We start from the raw sequence: 23,988 nt of genomic DNA, 5'->3' as shown, positions 1-23,988 counted from the left end.
GAACTCGCAGACGCTCTGATGACAGGAGTTTTCTGGAACTAGACATGTGCCAACGTTCTCTCTATAAGGATGGACAACGGGTCTTTGTCACTAAGGAAGCAACGTTTTAATATTTTTGTACTGAAGCTGCCACCTCAATCCTGTCCGGCCTTTCTTATCTCCTGGGAACGTCCTATGGTAACAATGCAGTTTTGTGCTAAATTTCAAATCAATCTGGGCCACCGCGGGGCCGGCAGGGGCGGGGAAGCCATGTAATTATGTGCCTTCGCTCTGTCTTAACATGAAACAAGATGAAATTCCTAGCATTTTTCTTTGACCTTGGGCCACTTCTTGAAACCTGAAGCAACCTGAAACTGAAAGGGTTCAAGCAAATTGAAAGAGGGAAAAATACAAAGTGTTCGCCTGAAACCGCAGCCAGCTGATAAAGGGTTTTCAGAGCTCTGCTTCCAGCCTCCTGGGCCCGACTCCCCGAGTCCAGCACCGGGAAGGAGGTCCCTGCCCTCCGCCAGCGCCCCTGCGCACCCCCGCAGCACCCCCACTGGACCCCAGCTTTCCTTTCCCTCCAGCGCTGAGCCCAGTGGGCGTCAGGCCGCGTCCTCGTCTGTTTGACTGTCCACTCCCCGGTGGCCCTAATCTACTGTGGGCTCGGGGAGGATGGGGTCTTCATGCGGCCTCTGTAGGTGGAACAGGGTCCAACACGGCACATATTGTGAAGATATGGCAAGCACGTCTTTCATCTACATTATACTCTAAAATGCCCATCGTTAAAGGACATGAAGAGTATTTCAAAGTACTCCAAACCATCAACTTCACCCACTCATTTCTAGCAGCTGGGAAATTCACACCCTCACTAGTGAGTGAGACTTAATCCATGGAGACGCGTGATGATGGAAGGAAGGAGGCAAAGGACTGAGGTCTCCCTGCCCAAGGGAAATGGAAATGGACAGGTTTATTTAAACGACGTGTCCGGGGGCGGTAGAGTTTAAGTTCTGGGTTGCCAAGGAGAACTTTCTTAGATTTCAAAATAAACAAAATTCTGGCACGGCCATCAGCCTCTGGTATGGCCACCGGAGCCCAAGGCACCCACCTGCCTCTGTGCTGGCCTCTAGGGTGGCCGCTGCGACCCTGCCCGTGGCCCCGTTTCCTCAGGCTTGTCCTCGTCTGGCATTTCTGCCCCTGCTCTCAGCTCAGACCCCACGACACGCTGGGTGCCGCCTCTCGCCTGTCCACCCTTCCCCTCTGGCCTGCACCCACGGCTGCCTTCCCAGACCATCGCACCCCGGGGTCCCACCTTCCAGCCTGGGGCTCCCCAGGACACTTAGGACAGTGCACCCCTCACCCGGGGGGCCCAGCGTGGCATTGACCCTGAGTCGAGTCACACAGCCACAAAAAGAAAGCACCTCCCACCACACCAAGGAGCCTGGACAGGTTCTCCGAAATCCCCCCTTTTACCATAACCCCAAGTCCAGGGTCCACCCAGGTGTCTGGTTAGCTGGCATGCGGGTACACCTGGCTTTCTACGGCTGACTCCGGCCACAGGACCTACCAGATTTCACAGCTAGTTCTCGGTAATAAAGGAACAAGCTCGACAGTAGCTGATTGTTGGGGCTTCTGACTGCCCATCCCACCCGGCCCTGGGGTTGGGATCCATTTCATCAGCACCCTACAGCGGCTGGCGGGCTCTGAGGGTTTACAGGACATGGTGTGGCCGCCTGATGAGACAGTTTAGCACGTGCTGCTCTCCAGATGACAGGTTCAAGGACAACGCCTTGGCTTTTTAAACATTTTGAAAGTAATACATCCTCACCATACCAAAAAACAAACAAAAACCTCTCAAATTAGAAAGAAACGACAAGTTTCCAACAACAGATGAATAGATTTAAAAAATGTACATCTGACAGAATATTTTTCAACTTTAAAAAACAATGAAGTCCCAACACACGCGATGACACCAATGAGTCTTCAAGTCACGATGCTGAGTGAAAGACGCCAGATGCAAAAGGACACATTTTTTTATGATTCCACTTATAAAAATCTCTAAAATAGGTAAATTCATACAGACAGAAGTGGATTAGAGGTTACCAGGGGCTAGGGGGAGGATGGGACTGGGGAATTACTGCTTAATGGTACAGAGTTTCTGTTGGGGGGGGCAGGGAAATGGAAAATTTTGGAAACAGTGATGGCTGTACAATCAAAAATGTTTACCCAATAAAATTTAAAAATATTGAGAAGGCTACGTAATACAGAATCAGATTTAAATGCTATAATCACAGTAGCTGATTTTCAACAATAGTAGAGAATTATTTCTCTCTCACTGGGTGCTCTGATTGCATCCTGAACCTACTTCCACCCCCACCTGCCCATAATTGCAGGGCAAGGTGGAAGCATGCTGCTACATTCCAAAGATTTTGACAAATAATTTCGGCCTCTGCGGAAGGTCATTTGAAGCGTTCAAAGAAAACGGAAAAACAGTATCACCAGACTGGCCCCTTTAGGGGCTGAAGGCTGGCTCCTTTTTACTCCCCAACATACAGCCAATTCCACACATCCCTTTCTCTTGATATAATCTGACTCCCTGGGAACATTTTGATTAAGGTATAGGTACTTCATTCTTTGGGAGAAACAGGACGCGGCACACTCGTTACTGCGAGCACTGCTGGTTCTTCCTTTCCCTGCAAGGAATCCCTACAAAAACACACATTTTAAAATTCTAAATTTGGTGTAATGGCAGACAATCAGAAAAGAATACCAAGACATAGAACTACTTCTGGATCTGTAAGGATTTTATCAACACCACTAAGCAGACAGCTGCATTTTGCATCTTTGCATTCAACTGAATTTTCCTCAAACTATCCTTTTCTTCTTAAATATGTTTTGAATCCACATAACGAGACTGTATAAATGCACCAAGGTGTGCCACAGAACATTTTTGGTAACAGTGGCCCAAGCAGCCAGCCAGCCAGCATGGGAGAAGCACCTACTGTGTGCTATCTCCTGAGCCAGTCAGCATGTGTGGAGTGCCTGCTCTATGTACTGTGTGCTATCTACTGAGCCAGCCAGCACAGATGAAGTACCCGCTGTATGCATCTACTGAGCCAGTCAGCATGGATGAAGCACCCACTGTGTGCCACCTCCATCTATTGAGCCAGCCAGCATGGATGAAGCACCAACTGTATACCATCTACTGAGCCAGTCAGCATAGGTGAAGCACGCACTGTGTGCCATCTCCATCTACTGAGCCAGTCAGCATGGATGAAGCACCCACTGTGTGCCTTCTACTGAGCCAGCCAGCACAGATGAAGTACCCGCTGTATGCATCTACTGAGCCAGTCAGCATGGATGAAGCACCTGCTGCACTCTACCTACCAGCCTGAAGGAAGCCGGGAGAAAGAGGCTTTTTCCTGGAGCAGTCTCCTGCTTGGTGGAGCCTAAGGGTGGAGTCCCGAGGACAGCTCAAGGGTGTGTTTGCCAGGTGAACGCCAGAGGGGCTGCCCTGCAGGGAGTGGGAAGCCTTTCCAGATTTGTCGGAGAGACAAAGTGGACTTCACCAGTAAAGAACGCGGGAGGACCTGCTGAAGGAGGAACAGGTGCAGCCCAAGACAAAGAACCGTGGGTGAATCACTTTGGGGGCGGGGCAGGATTGTAAACAAGACCTGAGTTTACCTTCTAAGGCGACCCCGGCTGTCACCTCGATATGTTAGGAATTGGGAAACAAGCTCAGCTGCTTCTTCCACACACATGAATCATGGGAAAACTATTCAGGCTCTCATTTGGGGCTGATGGGCTATGATTTTGGACAGAAGAACGACAGTCTTGATTATCTGGTTTCCCGTGCCACAAAAGACAAGATCCAGCAGGTGAGAAGGGGGAATGTGGGAGCACCAGAAGCAAGGCAGCACGCAGAGCAGCGGGTGGTCAGAGGAAAGAGCCCAAGGCCGGGGGTGGGGTGGGGGGCACGAGGCTGTGGGGGAGGGGCAACGGAAGTCGGGGCGAGGCCGGGCAGGGGTGAGGTAAGCGGACGGAGGGTCCTGGCCAGCAGGTGGGCTTATGACCCCTGGGGAGGTGGCTCTGGGAACTAGATTTCAGATTCCTGGGTGCTGGGTATCCCTCTGCCCCTGCTCTTGCTACTGGAGCAGGTATCTTGGCCCCGCCACCCCCGTCTGGATGGGAGAGGCTCCGAGCTGCGCCTGGCTTTTCGACCTCTGAGCCTGTCTCAGCTCCCCTCCAGGCTGTCCCAAAGCTGGAGTGTGCACCACTCCAGAAAGCAAGTCAACCTGCTAGGTGCTTTGAGAGGCGTTTGGGCTCTAAGGACTGTTCTCCTCCAGAACAGAAATTAAAGGAGGTTAGAGGTCGTCAGGGGGTGCGTCCTGTGGCTGCTGATTTCCCACGGCACCCCCGTGCCCAACCAGAGGCAGGTGGGGTCAAGGAGCTGCCGCCCGACAAGGGACCAGGGCGCGGGGCTCAAGGGGTCACGGGGGTGCGGGGCCAAGGGTGCGGGGCCAAGTGCGTGGGGATCACAGGGGCACGCAGCACACACCAGGCCTGCTTGAGTTCTTTGTTGCTGACTCCAAATTAAATAAGCAGAAGAAATTCTGCATAGTCACCCCTGCCCCCGCCCTGGAAAAACAATATTGCCTGAGACCCAGGGTCTAAACGTGTGTGGCTCTCCTTCCATGTGGTGGTCCAGGGGTCAGATTTGGCGTGGTCAGGCACCCCTCAACCAGACGTGCGTTTTATTCGCCAACGCAACATGCAGTGAAGCCATGTGAGGCTGCTCTCCTGTAAAAAATAATAATAAATTGGTTCCCTATCTGCAAATGCAGAACCAATCACTTGAAGTGCACACATCCACTAGGAGATGGTGATAAATAAGCTACATTAATAAGCCTTGCTGAAGATGAAAGGAATATTACTGAACTAGGCATAGCATTCTAAAAAAAATCATTTCCATCTAGTCCAGCATTTGAAACGCACTTTGGCAAGACTTGATTTTGTTTTATAATTACCCAGGCGGCTCAAAATACATTAGAAGCTTTTATGATTTTGAGACTCCAGGACACCCTTTCCTGGAACTGCTGGGGACCCGGCATGTGCCTGCTCTTCTGAGAGGGTCTTTGTCCGTGGAGAACTGGCCTGGGGGCTTCCGCCCTTCACAGAATGAAGCGAGGCGGCACTTTGTTCTAAGGGTGTGCTCCAGAGCTCCTCCTTCCAGAAGTCTGGATTTTAAAGACAAAGTTGGCTCTCATTTTCAACTCTCTGTCTCTTTTCAATGAGTCACAGTCTCGTTGCTATTTAAACATGTTTTTTAACTTCTTCAATTTAAAGTGACCCATAGGTTGACAAGTGATAGAAAACAATAATTGTTTGAGAAAAGGACTTGGCTCTGCGGAAGGACGTCTGTCTGTAAGTGTCACAGGTGAGTACGGAGAATTGAACCTGCCTGGGCACAGAAACCTAAAGCGTCTTCACTCCCCGCTGGCAATCTCAAAAGTCTGGGTTGGCAATCTTCCCTTTTCCCTAAGTTAAGTTGCTTTAAAAAAATGATGGTTATCGAATTTCCATTAATAAAAACCAACACCAAGTATTGGAAACACAAACAGAGGACTGCAGCAGGCGCTACCAGTACAACGTGGAGAGGAGGTTTTAAGTATGTCTCAGTTAACCGCGTAGGACCCAGCGACACCCTGTACAGCCAGTGGGGAAGGAACACAGGGTCAGCCCCGGGGCACGTGCCGCTCCGCAGATGACCCAACCTCCGCCCAAAGGCCCAGAGCGTTTTTCGGAACGGCACAAGATCTTGTAAGTCTGATACTATAATGTGCTTTCATATCAGCAACAACCGATTATCTTGGTAACACACAAGGAAGTGGGAAGTGCCGTGTCCCGTCAGCTTCAACGCGTGGCCCTGGACCGACGGTGGCTCTCAGCAGGCTGAACGGCCGTCACTGGTGGAGTCAACCGCGAAACAGAGACCAGCGTGGCTGCACCCTGGGTCCAGGTGGTGCTGAACGAGGCAGTGTCCCAGGAGAGGTCAGGTGCACAGACAGGCCAGTGGTGCGAGGGTGCGCTGCAGGGGAGGGGCGAGCTCCAGCCTGCCCAGAGCAGTGGCCCGAGGTGGAGGTCCCGGGGTGGTCCGAGAGCCTCAGGGGACAGGGGTCAGGAGAGCGTCCAGCGCCTTCCGCATGCCTGGTGGAGGCACTGGTGTGTCAGGGTGCCATGAGTGCAGGCGGCCAGGTAGAGGGGGGCAGCAGTGGCCCAGCGACACTTCCGGCCCGGACCCCCCCAGGTCAGGAGGGCCCCCCAGACTTTCTTTGCTAAGCCTGACAGGAGACGCCTCTTCGGTCTGAACAGGGTTTGGGGTGTGCTGTGCTGACACTTTCCGGGAAATCCTCTGGATCTGGTGTCTGGGAAGCCTCACACAAGATGCTTTTACTGAATCTTACTGTGTCCATTAAAAGGCATGAGTTAAGTCTCCTGCACAAAGCACCATTTGTTAAACCAAAACATCAGAAAAGCCACTTAAAACCTCCCTGCGCTTTAACACGGAAGGCCGCTGTCCGTGGGGAGTGATCTGAAACTCGGCTGCCAGTGCGCCTGTTTGGAGGAGAGCCCGGGAAGTGGGAAAGCACCCTCTACTCCGTGGTAAAGAGCAGGACCCTGGGGTCAACCCCGCAGCTCCAGCTGCATCCCATGGGTGTCTAATAGTGGCCCTGACTCAGGCACCTGGTGCAGGGGCAGGGTCGCTGAGTGTCAGAGCCCGGTCACGCATTCGGGGTTCCATCATGACACTCTTCCATTATAGACAGCTTGAGGAGGGCGCTTCCACCTCCTCCCAGTTAAAACTCCTCTGCCAGCCCTAGCTGGGAAGAGTTTTGTGCGCTGGGGCCAGTCTCCACCCTTAAACCTTAATCTGCCTCCTGCCAACCCACCTTCCCAGGGAGGCCGGCAGGGAAGTCTCTCCCCAACCCCCGCCTTCGGGATGTCTCTGTGTCCAAAGGCTGGGTCCCAGGAAGGGGATTCAGCTCCTTTTCCGACTCCATGTGTCTGCCCCCCGCCCCAGGGGTCTCCCTGCTCTCTCCTCCCTGGCGCAGCCCATCCCCCACAGGAGCGCCCACTGGGCCGCCCGGGGTGGGGTGGGGGGAGGGGAGCAGCAGCGTGGGGCTTCCGCGTCCTCCCGGGGAGGTGTCCCGGGGCCTGGAAGGCGCCTCAGCTCCGCCGCCCATCACACCATCCCCGCAGCCTGAGACAAACACCGAAGTCAGTCCCACTGGGACTCGGACCTAATCGCGCCGGGCGGGCGCCCAGGTCCCGCTCCCGGGTGACGCTTGGAGCTGACAGGGGACGCCCGCGACGTGGCGGCTGCCCCGAGATTCTGAAAGTCTGGCTGGGAAGAAAAGGCCGGAGTGGAGGGCGAGCTGGGGGCGCCCGCGGGCAGGGCACATAAGGTGCGCCCCTGCTGTCTCACCCCCATCCACCATCTGCCTAGGGCCTTGGCGGCGATTGCCTTCTGCGCAGCCTCCCATCGCTGGAATCGGGGGTCATGCCGCACTCGGGGCGCGTCTGGGCCAACAACTCCCAAAGGACCACGAGCCCCAAACCAGCAGCCCAAGGGCGGGTGCGCCGGCTCCCTTCCCCGCAGGCCCCCTTCCGCGCAGGCCCCTCTCTATCCCAGGTCTCAGCCGCACGCGCCTTTCTCAGGGGCTCCCAGACTCCGCGGGTCTCCGGGCCCTGCTCACAGCCCCGGGGTTCCCTTGTTAAGACCAAGGCGCTGGCTCTCCACTGGAGGGGCTGGCAAGGGCGGAGCCCCCACTCCCTGTCTGCGCACCCACCTTACCCAGCGGCCAGGGGCAAACATTCCTGAGAGTGAGTGTGCAGGGTGGGGTGCGGAGAAGCCCCCCAGGGGTCGGCAGAGCAGGAGCAAAGGACAGGGAGGGGAAGATACAGGTTCCTGGGTGCACAGAAGAGAGAGCACAGGCCTGGGGAGCCATGGGCGTGGGCATTTGAACTTCACACCTATGGAGGTAGAAAGCTGTGCTGAGAGCGAGTGAATTGGGTATAAAAAATGGAAAACATTATTCTCAAGTCCACACAGCAAGTAGTTTCAATCAGTCCTTATATGCAATTAAAAGATTCAATATTTGGAACTAATTGGCTTTGGGGGGGAAATTCAAAATGTAAATTTGGGTGGATAAATGTTGGGGAGTTATCTTCTATAAAAGAATTATTCAGAATTGCCTATTAAAAAGTTTCTGCTGGTATTTTATATTAAACAGTTGAAAACCTGCTAAGCTCTCTTGGAAATGCTAGCTTCTCCTGACATTATACATCAAGGATAAAGCAAACAGGATGATTGTTACACAGTCTATGTTTTTCAAATCTTGTGGGGGTTCTGAGTAACAGTTTGAAAAGGGCATGTGGAGTCTGACCTACCAGTAATGCTGGAGAAAGATCTACCTGTGCCCAGGTGCCAGGGAGAGACACAGGCACGGTCTGTCTGTCAATCTGTCACCTTTTCTGTAGGCATGGTCTCTGTGGGACAAGAGGAGAGAAAGAGCAGAATTCCCCCATTTCCTGAACATTATATCTGCAAAAATTTTGCAAAACCTTTGTCGGCTTTGCATGCAGTTCACACAGGTCCAAACCATCAGACAACAGAACTTTTCACGGGCCCTTCCTGGATAACTGCATTTCCAGTCCTGACCTCCACTGAAATGCTGCCTGGATCCAAGTTCAGCCACACCCTCTTCAGCAAAGGGTCCTTCATTTGAACCCTCATGAGGAGCCCTGTCCACTGGGAACTCACTTCCCCAAAGCTCAAGGAGGCCCCTGGCCCTAGTCTCAGTGCACGCTTCTGGAAAGGCTGAGAATTTTTCAAATCATCAACTGCTAGTTCTTTGTGCTTAAGGAGGTCAGTTATCAGCTTATCTCTATCCTCTTGTATTTTATGATAAGCAACAAGGAGAAACCAGGCTGCCTCTTCCACATTTAGTTTGGAAATATCCTCAGCTAAATATCCAAGTTCATCATTTCCAAGTTCTGCCTTCCATCTGACATTAGCACATAATTTGACCAAAGTCTCTGCCGCTTATTAACACGGTTTGCCTTCCCTCCAATTTCCAGTAACATTCAGCATTTCCTCCTATGGCCTCATCAGAGGTAACTTCAATGTCCCTATTTCTACTGATAGTCTCTTCAGAACAATTTAGGCTCTTTCTATAGAGTATCTCACAATTCTTCCAACCTCTCCCAATTCCAAAGCCATTTCCACATTTTTTTTTTTTTTTTGGTATTTGAAATAGCAGCACCCCACTTCTGGTACCAAAAAAATTGTTTTAGTTTCTTCGTTGTTGACTAAATCCCATGCAATTGGTTGGCTTAACAATGAAATTTATTGGCTCATGGTTTCAGGGGCTAGACAGCTTGCTTCCTCCTGGGGTCACTGTCTCATGACTGCCTGGTAACCTTTGGGGTTCCTGGCTTCCCTGTGGCATGGCAATGCACACAGTGGCCTCTTCTTTTCCCTCCAGGTCTCATTGACTTCCAGCACTGGCAGTTCCGTGGCTTTCTCAGTCTGTCTCTCTCTCTCTCTCTCTTTCTGTCTGACTTTTACTCTGCCTATAAAGGACTCCAGTAATCCAGATTAAAGCAACCTGATCCCATAGCGCCATACCGTAATGGAAGTCACTCTTGAGGAGGCCTAGTTTACAAGGGTTCCACACCCACTACAATGCACACTAAGAACAAGAGCCTGTCCAAACTGGGAAACAATTCAATGCACCACAGGTTCTTTCCTTTCCAGACATTCAACATTTAGTTAAATAAGATTTGCCTTTGTTATATATGTTCTTGGTGCCTGATTAATGAAAAGACTTTGAAATTAAATTTTTACCCATAATATCTGATATCATCATTTTTAATAATCCATGTGAAATATTTGGATAATTATAGTCTATATATTACTCCTGTTGAAAGACAAATCAGAGTCAGGTTTTCCCATTTCAGCATTTTACACAGGATACTAAAAGTTTTGCTGCTGCAAGGAAGCTGGATCATTTGCAAAAATGGTCCAAGCCTCTTTGAGCTTCTAGGGATGATAGGTGATGTTTGCAGACATATAAAGGAAGTTAGGGGTTTTGTCCATCTCACAAAGGCAGGTTTAGGGCAGGGGTTGTGTTTTGTGTGTGTGTCTACGGATTGGGTCAAACGTAACTGGCTATCTTGGTTGGCCACCTTGGTGGGGATTTCAATATTTCAAGGTTTCAAAAGGAAACTCGAGAAGGAGTTCAAAGAGTAAAAAGAGCATTTTTTTTTTTTTGGCTCAGAGGGGTCCCCAGAATTTCCTCTATGAAATTTTTAAAAAATAATTTATTTTTAGTTGTGATAAATATACATAAGGAAAATAATGTTAATCGTTTTAAGTGGACAATTCTTTGACGTTAAGTATGCTGATACTACTGTATAACTTTCACCACTGTCTATTTCCAGTGTTTTCATTATCCCAAACCAAAACTCATACTCATTTAGCAATAACTCCCCATTTCCCCCTCCCTCACCCCTGGGAACTATTCTGCTTTCTGTCTCCATGCATCTGCCTATTCTGGAGCTCCTATAAGTGAAATCATACAATTTTTGTCCTTTTGTGTCTGGTTTATTTCACTCAACATGATTTCACTCACCCATTCTGTAGCATGTACCAGCAGCTCACTTCATTCTAGTTCTGAATAATATTCCACTTATGTATGGACCATATTTTGTTTATCCACTCATCTGTAGATGGACACTTGGGTTGCTTTCACCTTTTGGCTATTGTGAATAATGCTGCAATGAGCACTGATGTGCAATTATCTGCCCCAGCCCCTGCCTTCAATTCTTTTGGGTATGTACCTAGGAGAGGGATTGCCAGGGCCTACGCTAAGTCAGGATTTAACTTTCTGAGGAGACGCCAAACTGTTTTCCACAGAGGCTGCACCATTTTACATCCCACAAACAATATATGAGGGCTCCCACTACTCTGAATCCTCACCAACACTTATTAATTACAGTTTTAAAAATAATGGCCATCCTATTGGGAATGAAGTAGTATCTCATTGTAAATTTGTATTTCTTTAATGGGTAATGATGTTTGAACCTTTTCATATATTTATTGGCCATTTGAGTATCTTCTTTGGAGCAATGTCTATTCAAACCCTTGAGCCATTCTTTAATTGGGTCGCTTGTCTTCTGTTGTTGAGTTGTAGGAGTTGTTTACTACTTTAGGTCTTGACCCTTATCAGATTTGTGGTTCCCAAATATTTTCTCCCATTCTGTCGGTTGCCTTTTCACTTTCTTCATAATTTCCTTTGATAAACAAAAGTTTTTAATTTTGATGAAGTCCATTTTATCTATTTTTTCTTATGTTGCTTGTGCCTTTGGTGTAAAATCTAACATCCATTGCCTATTACAAGGTCCTGAAGTTATTCCCTTGTTTTTCTGTGAGAGTTTTATAGTATAAACTCTTCTAATTAGGTCATTTGATCCATTTGAATTAATTTTTCCACATAGTGAGAGGTAGGCTCCACATTCACTCTTTTGCATGTGGATTTCCACTTATCCCAGCACCATTCCTCCACTGAATGGACTTGGTGCCCTTGTCAAAAACCAACTGGTCACAGATGAGTGGACTTATCTCTGGACTCTCACCTCTATTGACCTATATGTTTATCCGTATGTGAGTACCACCCTGTTTTAATCAGCAAGTTTTGAAAACAAGAAGTGTGAATCCTCCAACTTTGGTCTTCTTTTTCAATGTCGTTTTGGATATTTGGGACCCCTTGCAATTACATATGAACTTGAGGATCAGCTTTTCCATTTCTGCAAAAAAGACTGCTAGAATTTTGATAGGATTGCATTGGATTTGTAGATTGCTTTAGATAGCATTTCTATCTGTGCTGGTTCGAGACTGTTGTGTACCCCAGAAAAGCCATGTCCTTTTTCCTACTTCAATCTCGTGGAGGCGAACATACTGTTCAAGGTGGGACCTTTTGATTAGGTTGTTTCCAAGGAGATGTGAATCAACAAAATCAAAACTTTTCTTCTGCAGCTTCATCACCTCTCTCAGCTTTCATAGGATTGAAGAGAGTTGGGCCCTTGCTCTAGGTTAGGCTTTGGCTTAAGGGAATGTTGTGGCTGGTTAAATCTTCTATCCACTCCATTAGAACTTTCTCCATATCAGCAGCAAGGCTGTTTCACTTTTTTATTACGTGTTCACTGAAGTAGCACTTTTAATTTCCTTCAAGGACTTTTCTTTTGCACCCACAATTTGGCTAACTGTTTAGTGTGATAGGCTTTCGGCCTATCTCAGCTGTCATCATGCCTTCCCCACTAAATTTAATCATTTCTAGCTTTTGATTTCAAGTGAGAGACCTTGTGATTCTTCCTTTCACTTGAACCCTTAGAGGCCACTTAGGGCTAATAATTGACTTAATTTCAATATTGTTGTGTATTAGGGAAAAGGGAGGCCCAAGGAGCGTGAGAGAGAGGGAGGAACAGCTGGTGGGTGCAGCACATGGTGCAGTTTGTGGTGCCCCAAATGATCACAATAGTAAAATCAAAGATCATTGATCACAGATCACCATAACAGGTAGAATAATAATGGGAATGTTTAAAACATTGCTAGAATTACCAAAATGTGACACAGGGGAATGAAATGAGCACATGCTGTTGGAAAAATGATGCTGATAGACTTATTTGATGTAGGCTTGCCACAAACTGTCAATTTGTTGAAAGAAGAAAGAAAGAAAGGAAGAAAGGAAGGAAGAAGGAAGGAAGGAAGGAAGGAAGGAAGGAAGGAAGGAAGGAAGGAAGGAAGGAAGGAGGAAGGAAGGAGGAAGGAAGGAAGGAAGGAAGGAAGGAAGGAAGGAAGGAAGGAAGGAAGGAAGGAAGGAAAGAAAGAAAGAAAGAAAGAAAGAAAGAAAGAAAGAAAGAAAGAAAGAAAGAAAGAAAGAAAGAAAGAAAGAAAGAAAGAAAGAAAGAAAGAAAGAAAGAAAGAAGGAGGGAAGGAAGGAAGGAAGGAAGGAAAGAAAGAAGGAAAGAAAGTAAGAAGGAAAGAAAGAAAGAAAGAAGGAAAGAAAGAAAGAAAGAAAGAAAGAAAGAAAGAAAGAAAGAAAGAAAGAAAGAAAGAAAGAAAGAAAGAAAGAAAGAAAGAAAGAAAGAAAGAAAGAAAGAAAAAGAAAGAAAGGAAGGAAGGAAGGCTGGCAGGAAGGAAGAAAGGAAGGAAGGAAAGAAGGAAGGAAGGAAGGAAAGAAGAAAAGCAATACCTGTGAAGGGCAATAAAATGAAATGCAGCAAAAGGAGGTGTGCCTGTCTGTAGAATACACCACCCAACAACACCACCCAGAAGCATAACACACATTCATCTCATGTGCTCATGGAACTTTTTCTGGGATAGTCCATATGCTAAACTACAAACCAACTGTCAATAAATTTTAAAATACAGAAATTACACAAAGTATCTTCTCAGAACACAGTGGAATAGAGCTAGAAATCAATAACAGAAGAAAACTGGAAATTTAACAAATAAGTGAAAATTAAGCATACACTATTAAACAACCAATGGATCAAAGAAGAAATCACAAGTTATTAGGAGATATCGTGAGATGAATGAAAAAACACAATGTCAACAGCCGCCACCCTGATCAGTCAGCAGCCATCAATATTGAGGCAAGACCCTCCACCAGAATTACAATGAACATCTTAAATGAATAACAACCTATTTAAACTAGTACCAAACCATTTTCAAATTTTCTACTCCTATATATTTCTGCCCCTCTCCTTTACATTGTTATTGCCTCAGATTGCATTTTTATATCTTGTAAATCCATTAACATAGATTTAAATGTTATTTTATTCATTTGTCTGTTAAGGCATGGGGGGAGGAGTTACAAACCAAAGTACAATAATACAGGACTTTATATTTAGCTATGTAGTTAACTTTACCAATGTTCTATATTTTTTCTTGTGGCTTCGAGTTCTTCTCTAATGTCCTTTATTTCAGCCAGAAGGACTTACTTTAGCATTTCTCATAGGGTAGGTCTTCTGGTAATGAACTCATTCAGCTTTTGTTTAGCTGCAATGTCTTAATTTATCCTTCATTTTTGAACAACAAGTTGCCAAACACAGAATTCTTGGTTGACAGGTTTTTTTCTCTTTAAGGACTTTAATTAAGCTATCCCACTGTCTTCTGGCATGCATGGTTTCTGATGAGAAGTCTGCTGTTCATCTTATCTGGGAATCCCTTGCATGTGGCAAGTTGTTTCACTTTTGCTGCTTTCAAAATGCTCTTTGACAATTTCACTCTACTGTGGCTTGGTGTAGATTCCTTAGAGTCTATCCTGCTTGGATTTCATTGAGATTCTTGGATGTGTCTTTCATCAGATTTGGGAAATTTTCAAACACTATTCCTTTAAATACTTTTTCTGCCTCTTCCTCTTTCTTGCCTTTCTGGAACTCCAGTCATGCATATGTTGGTAAGACTGATGGTGTCCCACAGATCCCTCAGGCTCTGTTAATTTTGTATGATATGTTCTTATTATATATTATATGCTCTTTCTATCAGAATGTCAAGAAACCTTTCTCCTTCTCTCACTGATCCTTTCTTCTGCCTGTTCAAATCTGCTATTGAATCTATCTAATGAGTTTTTCATTTCAATGACTGAGCTTTGCCACTCCAAAATTTCTCTTTGGTTCTTTTTTATCTTTGTTTTGTTCTGTCATTATTTTCCTAATTTCATTCAGGTCTTTGTATATGGATTGCTTTAGCTCATTGAACATGCTTGACAACTGATCTGAAGTGTTTGACTAGTAGTCCGAATGTACAAGCCTCCCCACACTCCTGGATTTTGGAAGGCTAGGTCCTTATGGCCCACCCTGGCACTACAAGCCGTACCAAGAGCTCAGGCCTCAGTCTTCACTGCTGCATGCCCTGAGGCTGGGAGATGGAGGGTGGTAGCCTCATCCCAGAGGGTGAAATTCACTGATATTTACCATGGCTTACTAGCCTCTTCCTCCAGCTGTTCCTCCGATGCTGCATTGTTTTCCACTAGACTTGAGAGTTTCATAGTAATTAATTCAGACAGTTCCTGCCAGTTCAATGGTTGTTTTGGTGGAAGGACTGATTCCTAGAGTTTCTTACTCCACCATTTCCCCTCTCCATATAATTTTATCACTCCTGATCCCACATATGTGATTGAATCCCACCTCTTTGCAATTCAGATTTATGCCCTCACTCCCTTTCCTTCATCTGATAGTTTTACTAATGAGGAACAAAATGCCCCAAAGCTGAAAACAAAGAAGAAGAGTGAAAATCCTGGATACAAATTAAACAGATATTTAATTTTAAAATCATTAAGCACTGATTTTTATAGAAGTGAATAGTTTTCTAATTTCCCAGAACGGCTCCCTACATTAGGGAAAAGAAAGTTGAGGAGAGTCTGGGGGAAGAGATTAAGGTGAAAAATGGAAAGCAAAAATGAGAATGCAGGGATTTTTCACAGTGATTATTAAGTTTTAGTACTCTACCTTGTAACTAGGCAGTCTCTGAAGAACCTGTGTTTAATATGATTGGGAAATGCTGCATTCTATATTCCATCTTGGGAATTCACACCAAATATTAGCACAGAAAAAGAATTATATGCTCTTTCTATCAGAATATCAAGAAACCTGTTCAACCCTATTATACTCAGCAATTCCCAAAATTGCCCACACATTTTTGCAGCATTTTTTTTGCATTCATCATCACAATTGACTTTTTTTCTCCCTTTTTGTGAAAAATAACATATATACAAAAAAGCAATAAATTTCAAAACACACTGCAACAATTAGTTGTAGAACAGACTTCAGAGTTTGGTATGGGTTTCAATTATACAATATTAGGTTTTTACTTCTAGTTGCTCTAAGATATTGGAGACTAAAAGAAAGTATCAATATAAGGATTCAGCAATCATACTCATTTGTTAACCCTACCTTTTCTTATAACCCCACCATTACCTTGATTGTCCTCCCAGTCTTTAGGGATATTTGAGCTATGCCCATACTAACTTTTTCACATAGGAAAGGGCAGTTGATAATATGGGATAAGGGAATAGAACCAGCTGATGTTCCAGAGCCGCTGGCCCCTCTGCATTTCAAGACTCATCGGGTCTGGGGGCCCATCTGGAGGTTGTAGGTTTCTGGAAAGTTACCCTAATGCATGGAACCTTTGTAGAATCTTATATAATGCCCTAGATATTCTTTAGGATTGGCAGGAATGGTTTTGGTTGGGGTTTGTCAAGTTATGGTAGGTAGCAATATCTACTGAAGCATGTGTAAGAGTGATCTTCAGAGTGACCTCTTGACCCTATTTGAACTCACTCAGTCACTGATACATCATCTGTTACACTTTTTCCCCCTATTGGTGAAGATGGCATTGTTAAGCCCACAGTGCCAGAGCCAGACTCATCCCTGGGAGTCATCTCCCATACCACCAGAGAGGCCTTTACCTCGGATGCCGTGTCCCATTTAGGGGGGAGAAGATTGCCAACTATTAAATGATATTTTGTGCGGAAATGTAATTAATAATAATGAATATGCAATGGCATAAAATTTAGAAAATATTGGATTACTGATTTCCCCTCTCTGCCACGGAAATGCATTCCTGCTGGCTTTTCTTATCTTTTCCAGTAGTTCTTCTTGACTCAAGTCACTGACCTATCTATAGTCCTACATTATCTTATGGACACAGATAAATCAGAATTCATTTTGTCTTTGGAAAGATGAGTGGTTACAAAAGGAAAAATACTGAGAACAAATTCCAATGATCTAAAAAAAAACACACCAGTTTTTAGCAACAAAGATTTTGCCTTGCTGCGGTACACGTGAGCAGGTCCGGGGTTATTCTTAGGAACCTAGTGCTGCTCCCCAGAGTGGAAACTCTGAATAAAATTCAATACCACTTCTAAAATAGTTTTCTGTTTTAAAAAGAACCTATTTTTCCTTTTGGTATTTTTGTTTTAAAGCACTGTGATTTCTGTAATAATATTGGCATTTGAACTAACATGTTCCAAAAATAAGATCACTTATTAAATCTTAATCTTTCATTTTGAAACATATGTTTACATGAATCCAAGGCACTCTTAAAAATCCTTATTCAATGAACCATAAAATGTGCTAACAGAACAATGGGCTTCACGATTAATGCAAAGGAAACTCCTATATTTGTTTGCTTTCTACTTAATAAAATATTCAATAATAAATATTCTTACAGTATAAGGAGCATTTCAGAGAATATGAATGAATATCTATTTTGGTCAACAACAAAATATCCTCTAAATGTTCATAAAGTTTGTGAGAAGCACTAGCAACGTTACATTTCCCTACATCAAGGCTTATAATCCCCCAACCAAAGAATCCATGCATGTATGCATATAAATTATGTATTATATATACCATACATGTGCATATGTATACACATTCTTATGTTTCTAAAATGTATCTTGGTTAACAAATTATAGATAGTAAGATCAAGTATCATAGAAAGTAGATCATTAGAAGAAACAAAATTGTATCAAACATAGTTGGTAAACAGTCATATATTCTAGAAAGCATCCACTTTCACATCAAATTAATTCACGCGAACACACTCTCTGGTAGGGTACTCGTCTCCTGAACTGCCAACTTGAGTGCAAGAACTTGGCTATGGTATCATGAGTTGCTTAGACAGATTCTCCAGTTAAAGTTCTGATGTGTTGTAAAATGAAATGCCTTTGTGCTTATGTTTTCTTCTGTAACCGCCTGATTATTTCAATGCTTAGGATGTATTTCTTTAGGCCTAGCCTTATCTCCATCTTTGTTGAAAAGATGAAGCATTTGATTCTGTTTGCCATTCCATACAATCTCCCACAGCTCAGGGTGGGGGGTGGGGGTGGGTAGCATTATCCTGTAGTGGGTTTACTGAGCTGAGCTAAATAAAGCACATGTAAAAGAGAAAAGACTGAAACAAAGGTCATTACCATCACCACCACCGCCAACAATATCAGCACCACCTCCATCACCACCACCATCACCACCACCATCATCACCAACACCACCATCACCACCACCATCACCACCATCATCACCAACACCACCATCATCACCATCATCACCACCATCACCACCACCATCACCACCACTACCACCAATAACAATACCACCACCATCTCCACCTCCACCACCCACAATACCAGCACCACCACCACCACGAGCACCACCACCACCTCTACCACCACCATCGATACCAGCACCACCACCATCATCACCACCAACAGTACGAGTACCACCTCCACCTCCACCATTACCACCACCACGGTTACCACCACTACCACCTCCATCACCACCACCATCATCACCTCCACCATCACCACCACTGCCACATCAACAATACCACTACTACCTCCACCACCAGCAACAATATCAGCATCACCATCACCACCATCACCACCACCGCCACCACCCCTTCCACCACCACCAATACCAGCACCACCACCATCACCATCACCATCACCATCATCACCACCAACAACAATACAAGCACCACCTCCACCATTACCACCACCACCACCACCTCCTCTTCCTGACCCGTATCTAACACCTCCCTCAGCCCCATCTCCTCTGCACCACCCACATCAGCTTCCCACTGCTCTTTTGGGATAGCCTCCTCTTTGCTCCTAACTGCCGACCTCTCCAAACCATCTCCTGCACAGCCTACATCCTGCTAGAGCATGAATTTGTTCCTGAAGCAATTCTGCTCCATTCTTCAGAAGATTAAGAGTTAACACGTATTGAGTGATTAACATACATTAGCCATTGTCACAAAAGCTTTACCTGTATCATCTAATTCACTCTTCAAAAATATCCTAGAGATGGATGCAATTATGACCTCCAGCTATGAGGAAATTAATGCATATAGTATTTAAATAATTGGTTCAAGGCCATTGGGATGCAGATGGCAGAGCCGGCTCTCACCTCATACTGCCTGAAGCTCTTGACTGCCGGTTTACAAACCTCTCCTCAATCTGGCTTAAAAATCCCCGCCAGTCTCCTCTGCAGGACTGTGAGGTTCTTGAGTTGAGTGATTGTATATTAAGGATCAAAAGTCTTTGGGCCACTGGAAGAGAATGTAAAGTAATGGCTGGGGAGCTCAGCACCTCTTTGGGGGTGCCACCTCTTATGACCCATGCTTGGTAACCGAAGTATCTTGAATTCAAGTGAGGAGACACTATCCTAAGAGATGTTGTAGAACTTTTGATAAGGCTTTGCTCAGGAAGAACATGGAGATGACTCAAAGCCTTGCTCCCCAGATATTAATCACACCCAGCTCATCAACCTTGGCCAGAACCTCTCCTCTCGGCTCACCATGCCCAATGGAGGCTGTGGGGGAAGTGCCATGAGGCACAAATCCCAGGCTCGACTCCATGGGCTGGCATTGGTTGACAAGGGACCATCCATTTGGGCTGTTACATAGCATGTAAGAAGACAGCCATATGAAAAAAGAAAAATGAAAGGTTACATACTGCTAAAATTGCCCTCACATTCTCCACATACACAGTGTTTGATAAATATTTCATCATTATTACAGGAAAAGCTTTTAAAGGGAAACAGAAGCCAGCAGTGATGGGGAAGGGAAGTCTGCTTGGAGCTGGTAGGAGCATCAGCAGAGAACAGACAGACGCCCAAGGACATGACTGCAGGCTGGGGGCCATGCGCTGTGCGTGGGATGGGCTGTGGGCTCCCCCCAAGTGACCCCACCTGAAGAGCAGGGCTCCTGTGCACGGTGACCCGTCCTTGGGGCCGGTGCTCAGACCGCACTGCTGGGGGTGGGGTTTCTGCCTAAACCTCTTTCTGCTTAGACACATTTAGGCAGATTTGCAATGTCCTCATCATGTTTCAATTAAATTGGAGAAACTGCAGTGCTCCAAGTTAATTAGGTCTCTTGGTAGAATGTGAAAGATACTTTGGATCTTTTTTTATTTTTTGGCACTTCCCAGTACTATCTGAAATGACTTGTGGTCAATATTATTTATCAAAGTGTGTGTGTGTGTGTGTGTATGTGTGTAATGGATGCTTATAACTTCCCTTTTATAAGACAGGCTGCTTACAATATAAAAAAATTCCTTTTAGGAAAAAGAGTGTAATACCCAGTGAGTGATCACTGATAGCCAATGTCCCTGTATAGGAAAGATGCTAATTCTGAAAGACTCAAATAATACAATTCAAAACTATTATCTAAAAAACAAACAAACAAAAAACGCAAATCTATTATCCAGTTCAGAAGTACTGCTATCTACATTTGGGATTACACCTAAAATTTGAAAAAGTATAGAAATTGCCACTCTAAAAGCCACTTTATACAATGTATAAAATATTATTAGTGGCAGAGGTATTTTATTCATGGTATTCAACAAAGTAAACATAACTACATAATTTGAAAACACATGTCCCCTTAAGCTTCAGTTAGCCCAAGGAGGAGCCATAATTCTTAGTATTTTTTAAACCTACAAAGAAGGCTGTGGCGGTACTTAATTTCCTTTTCTTAAACGGCCTTTAAATAAATATATGAGTTAGTCAAGAAAGGCATTTACTTGAATTAAAGTGATGATTCTGCCAGGGCATCAGTATAATTAATTGTGGGTGGCAGAAGTTTAAGATGAGGCTAAATGAAGGATTCTAGTTTATTTATTTATTTTTACCCCCTCTCCTGCTGTAATTAAAGAAGCCGGAGGCCCATCCTGTCGGGGAACACGCACCTGCTTTCATGACAAGCCCCCCAGCTGGACATTTTGATGGGAGGAGACTTGTGTGCCTCAAACCTTTCTCCTTCCTACTCCTGCACACACTCAAACACACATGTACACTCATATACACTCACAACTCACACACACAGACATGCGCAACTCATACACACTACTTATATACACGCACACACGCATCCACATGCGCAGCTCATACACTCACAACTCACATACCTACACACTCACAGACACACACGCACACGAACCTCCCTCTTACACTGTTTCGTTTCTTCCATGGCCCAAAACTTTTCATCCCTTATATTACAGTACATCAGTTGATTTCAATGTCAAAGATAAAATATTTTAGTCACAGGGTTTTATTTCTATTCATTCCTACTAAATGAAAGAATTCAAAATACTTGCATTCCAAAACCTCTGCTACCTGTGCTGAGGATGGGAATAGCTAAATTGCATAAATAGGTATGCTTTCCTACAAGCGGTGGTCTTACTGAACAGAACCCGCCTCAGACGCCGCGCCCCCGCCCCGCCGCGCCTTCCCCCCAGCACTGCTGACTGCGCCCCGCGGCTAATGGGCTTCCTGAGTCAGGAACCCCGCAGCGCCGCGGGGAGAATTCTGCAGCTGGGGTCGCTGACACTGAGATGGGGGGACGCCAGGGTGCGTCTCCTCCAGAAGTTCAACGTGACAGCGTGAGAAAAGGACAAGGCTCCACGCGAGACGTGACTTGACGCTAATCGCTTAATGTTGAAATACTTAAACAGCCACTTTTGCCTAGCTGTCAAGTAAAGAAATAAAAAACCATACATTTTTAAAGGTGCCTGACTGGCAACTCCGGCGTGTCCTGGGAAATGAAAGTCTCGGAGCCCCTGGAGCCCTTTCCCCCCAGCTCCCCACGCGCGCGTTCTCGTGCCCTTACACTCTGCGCTCGGCTCCATCGCCCGTCCCCAGGGCAGCGGGTGTCCGCAGGACCAGGTGCATTTGCAGCCCGCGCTGAGCGCCGCCTCCAGCAGCCGCCCCGCAGCCTAAGCCCAGTCCGCGTCCACCGCGGGGACAAAGGGCAGCGGCCACCTGCACGGCCAGCTGCTGAACTCCAGGGCCAGCCCGGTGGCCTCGGGCGCGCAGGAGGCTGGCGCCTTCCAGGTCTCCCAGGCGGGCGCGTCCGGGGGCGGAGGGGACCGGTGGGGGGGGCGGCCGGGCCGCGGCGCTGGGACCTACCCGCGTCATCCATGCTCCGGCGGGCGGCGGGTCTGCACGGGCGGCTCTCCTCCTCCTCCTCCTCCTCCTCCCTGTTCTCCTCCTCCTCCTCCTCTTCTCCCGCCTCCCCCGCCTCGTCTACTGGAGCGCCCTGTCGCGCTGCCGCCTCGCAGCCCCGGCTGGCACCCCGCGCATCCGCGCGCACTGTCTGCGGGAGACACCGCCGGGAAATTTCTATCTCTGAGGATGACAAACAGCCATTAGCTCCATTACAGGCTAGTGGAGACAACTGCGCCTTCCCCCGGGTAGGAGTCACTGAGCTTTCCACCTCTCTGCTGAGCACAGGAGGGAAAAGGATCACTGCAGCACCGTGTGCTGCGCGTTTCAGGGGACACAGGCTCTGGAGGGCTTTGCAACGCCAGCTGGCAGAGGGCCTTGGCAAGTAAGAGGGGTGTTCTTTCCTGGGGACTTGTTGAGGTGGGGGTGAGGCTTCACCCCAGAGACCACAGAACCACCGAGCAAATCTTCCACTTAAAATATTAAATAAAGCTTTTTGAGGTGTGTGTGTGCAAGGAGTGGCATGTAAAAAAGAAAAGTCATCTTCAATATATCTGCTCTAAATAAATGCTAAGAAGCATTTGATTTGAACACACTTTCAGTGTGGTGTGCTTTCCTATTTCTGGTCAGAATTTCTGTCCCCTGAGCCTAACACAGAAATTCAAAAGAATGTCAGCGGGTGTCACTAAGAATACAAGAAATTGTTGTTAAAAGGAGTTGAAGGATTCTATAGTATACCACAATCTACAGCACATAAAGAAAATCTGAGCATCAAGGAAAACCTATTTCCTAACACAGGAAAAACTGTTCCTCTTCTTTTATCTAATTTGGTTATGTAAAGCTGACCTGAGTCCAGTTAGGGTGCCAGGGCCGGGGTGAGGGGTGCAGGAGGGGCTGGCCAGGGTGGACGGTGGCATCTGAGGGTAGGGCAGCCCTGTGATTTCTGCATTTCCTCAGATACAGTGAAAAGATTTACCACTGTCTCCTTTGACCTGGGCTACAGTGGGTCTCAATATAGTCAGGCACTGATTGTAATTTTTTAAAAAATTTAATGTTTTACTAAAAATTAAAAGTTAAATAATAATAATAATTCAATTCTTTAGTATTTACCTACCCCGGGTTGTTGAGCCTGAAATGCAATTCATTTACTAAGCACTTTCTATGCCACTGGAATCCTGATGACAAACCACTAACAATTTATTTATAATCTAGTCCCCATTTCAACAGCTTGTAGGCTGAAGTGTTTTTGCTTCTAATGTATCTTCAGGTTTTCCTATATATTTGAGGTTCTTTTCTTCATTTATGGTCTCTATACTAGTACAGGAATGTTGACTTCAAAGAAAACTTGGACTTCTCAGTGATTTTTCTCTGAGGACTTATACCCACAATTCTGAGGATAAATCCCTCTATTAATTTCAAAAGACACTCTTACAAATTCCTTGGCTCGCAGAGCCTCAGTCCGGTGGCCTGCACACCCCATTGACTTGATTAAAGCTGCAACTCCCCCAAGCCAGTGAGTGCCACCGCAGAGAAACTAGGGCAAAGTAAGTAGGTGGCAGAACAGATGAGGAGCGAGCCGGCAAACAGGGACGACAAAAGACAGACAATACCTCAGGAAGCCTGGCCTTGGGGAAGGAGTCTTAGGCGGTGTCCCCTGCCACTGGCACCCAGTGACTCGCGTGAAGATATCTGCATTCGCTTTGTAGGCAGCTCAAAAACAGGACTCTGAATTCCTTTTATTAATACATTCAGTCCCTGAATTACAAATGGATTGTGTTCCAAAAGTCTGTTCTCTTGGGGATATGAAACACGCTTTTCTGTTAAGCGCTGATCTGGGCCTAGGGGCAGTCCGTGGAAGCCTCCTCCCCCTGGGTTTGATTTATGGAAGATCTGAAATCCCATATACACAATTCTAAAATCCAGAACTTTCTGAGA

The 23,988-nt window shown here is 46.1% G+C and overlaps 1 protein-coding gene across 1 annotated transcript in view; it reads right to left on the bottom strand.

Annotated features, from left to right (window-relative positions):
• Positions 1-21,889, bottom strand: part of PHACTR2 (phosphatase and actin regulator 2) — a 166,529-nt gene extending 144,640 nt beyond the window's left edge. The window contains exon 1 of the mRNA XM_077143369.1: positions 21,719-21,889. Within this exon, the coding sequence (XP_076999484.1) occupies positions 21,719-21,737 (19 nt within the window). The 5' untranslated portion in view covers positions 21,738-21,889. The remainder of the gene's footprint in view (positions 1-21,718) is intronic.
• Positions 21,890-23,988: the final 2,099 nt, after the last annotated feature.

The sequence above is a fragment of the Tamandua tetradactyla genome, chromosome 25 (assembly GCF_023851605.1).
Source record: "Tamandua tetradactyla isolate mTamTet1 chromosome 25, mTamTet1.pri, whole genome shotgun sequence".
NCBI lineage: Eukaryota > Metazoa > Chordata > Mammalia > Pilosa > Myrmecophagidae > Tamandua > Tamandua tetradactyla.
The sequence above is the reverse complement of the archived record's forward strand: the minus strand, read 5'-3'. Positions and strand labels throughout refer to the sequence as shown.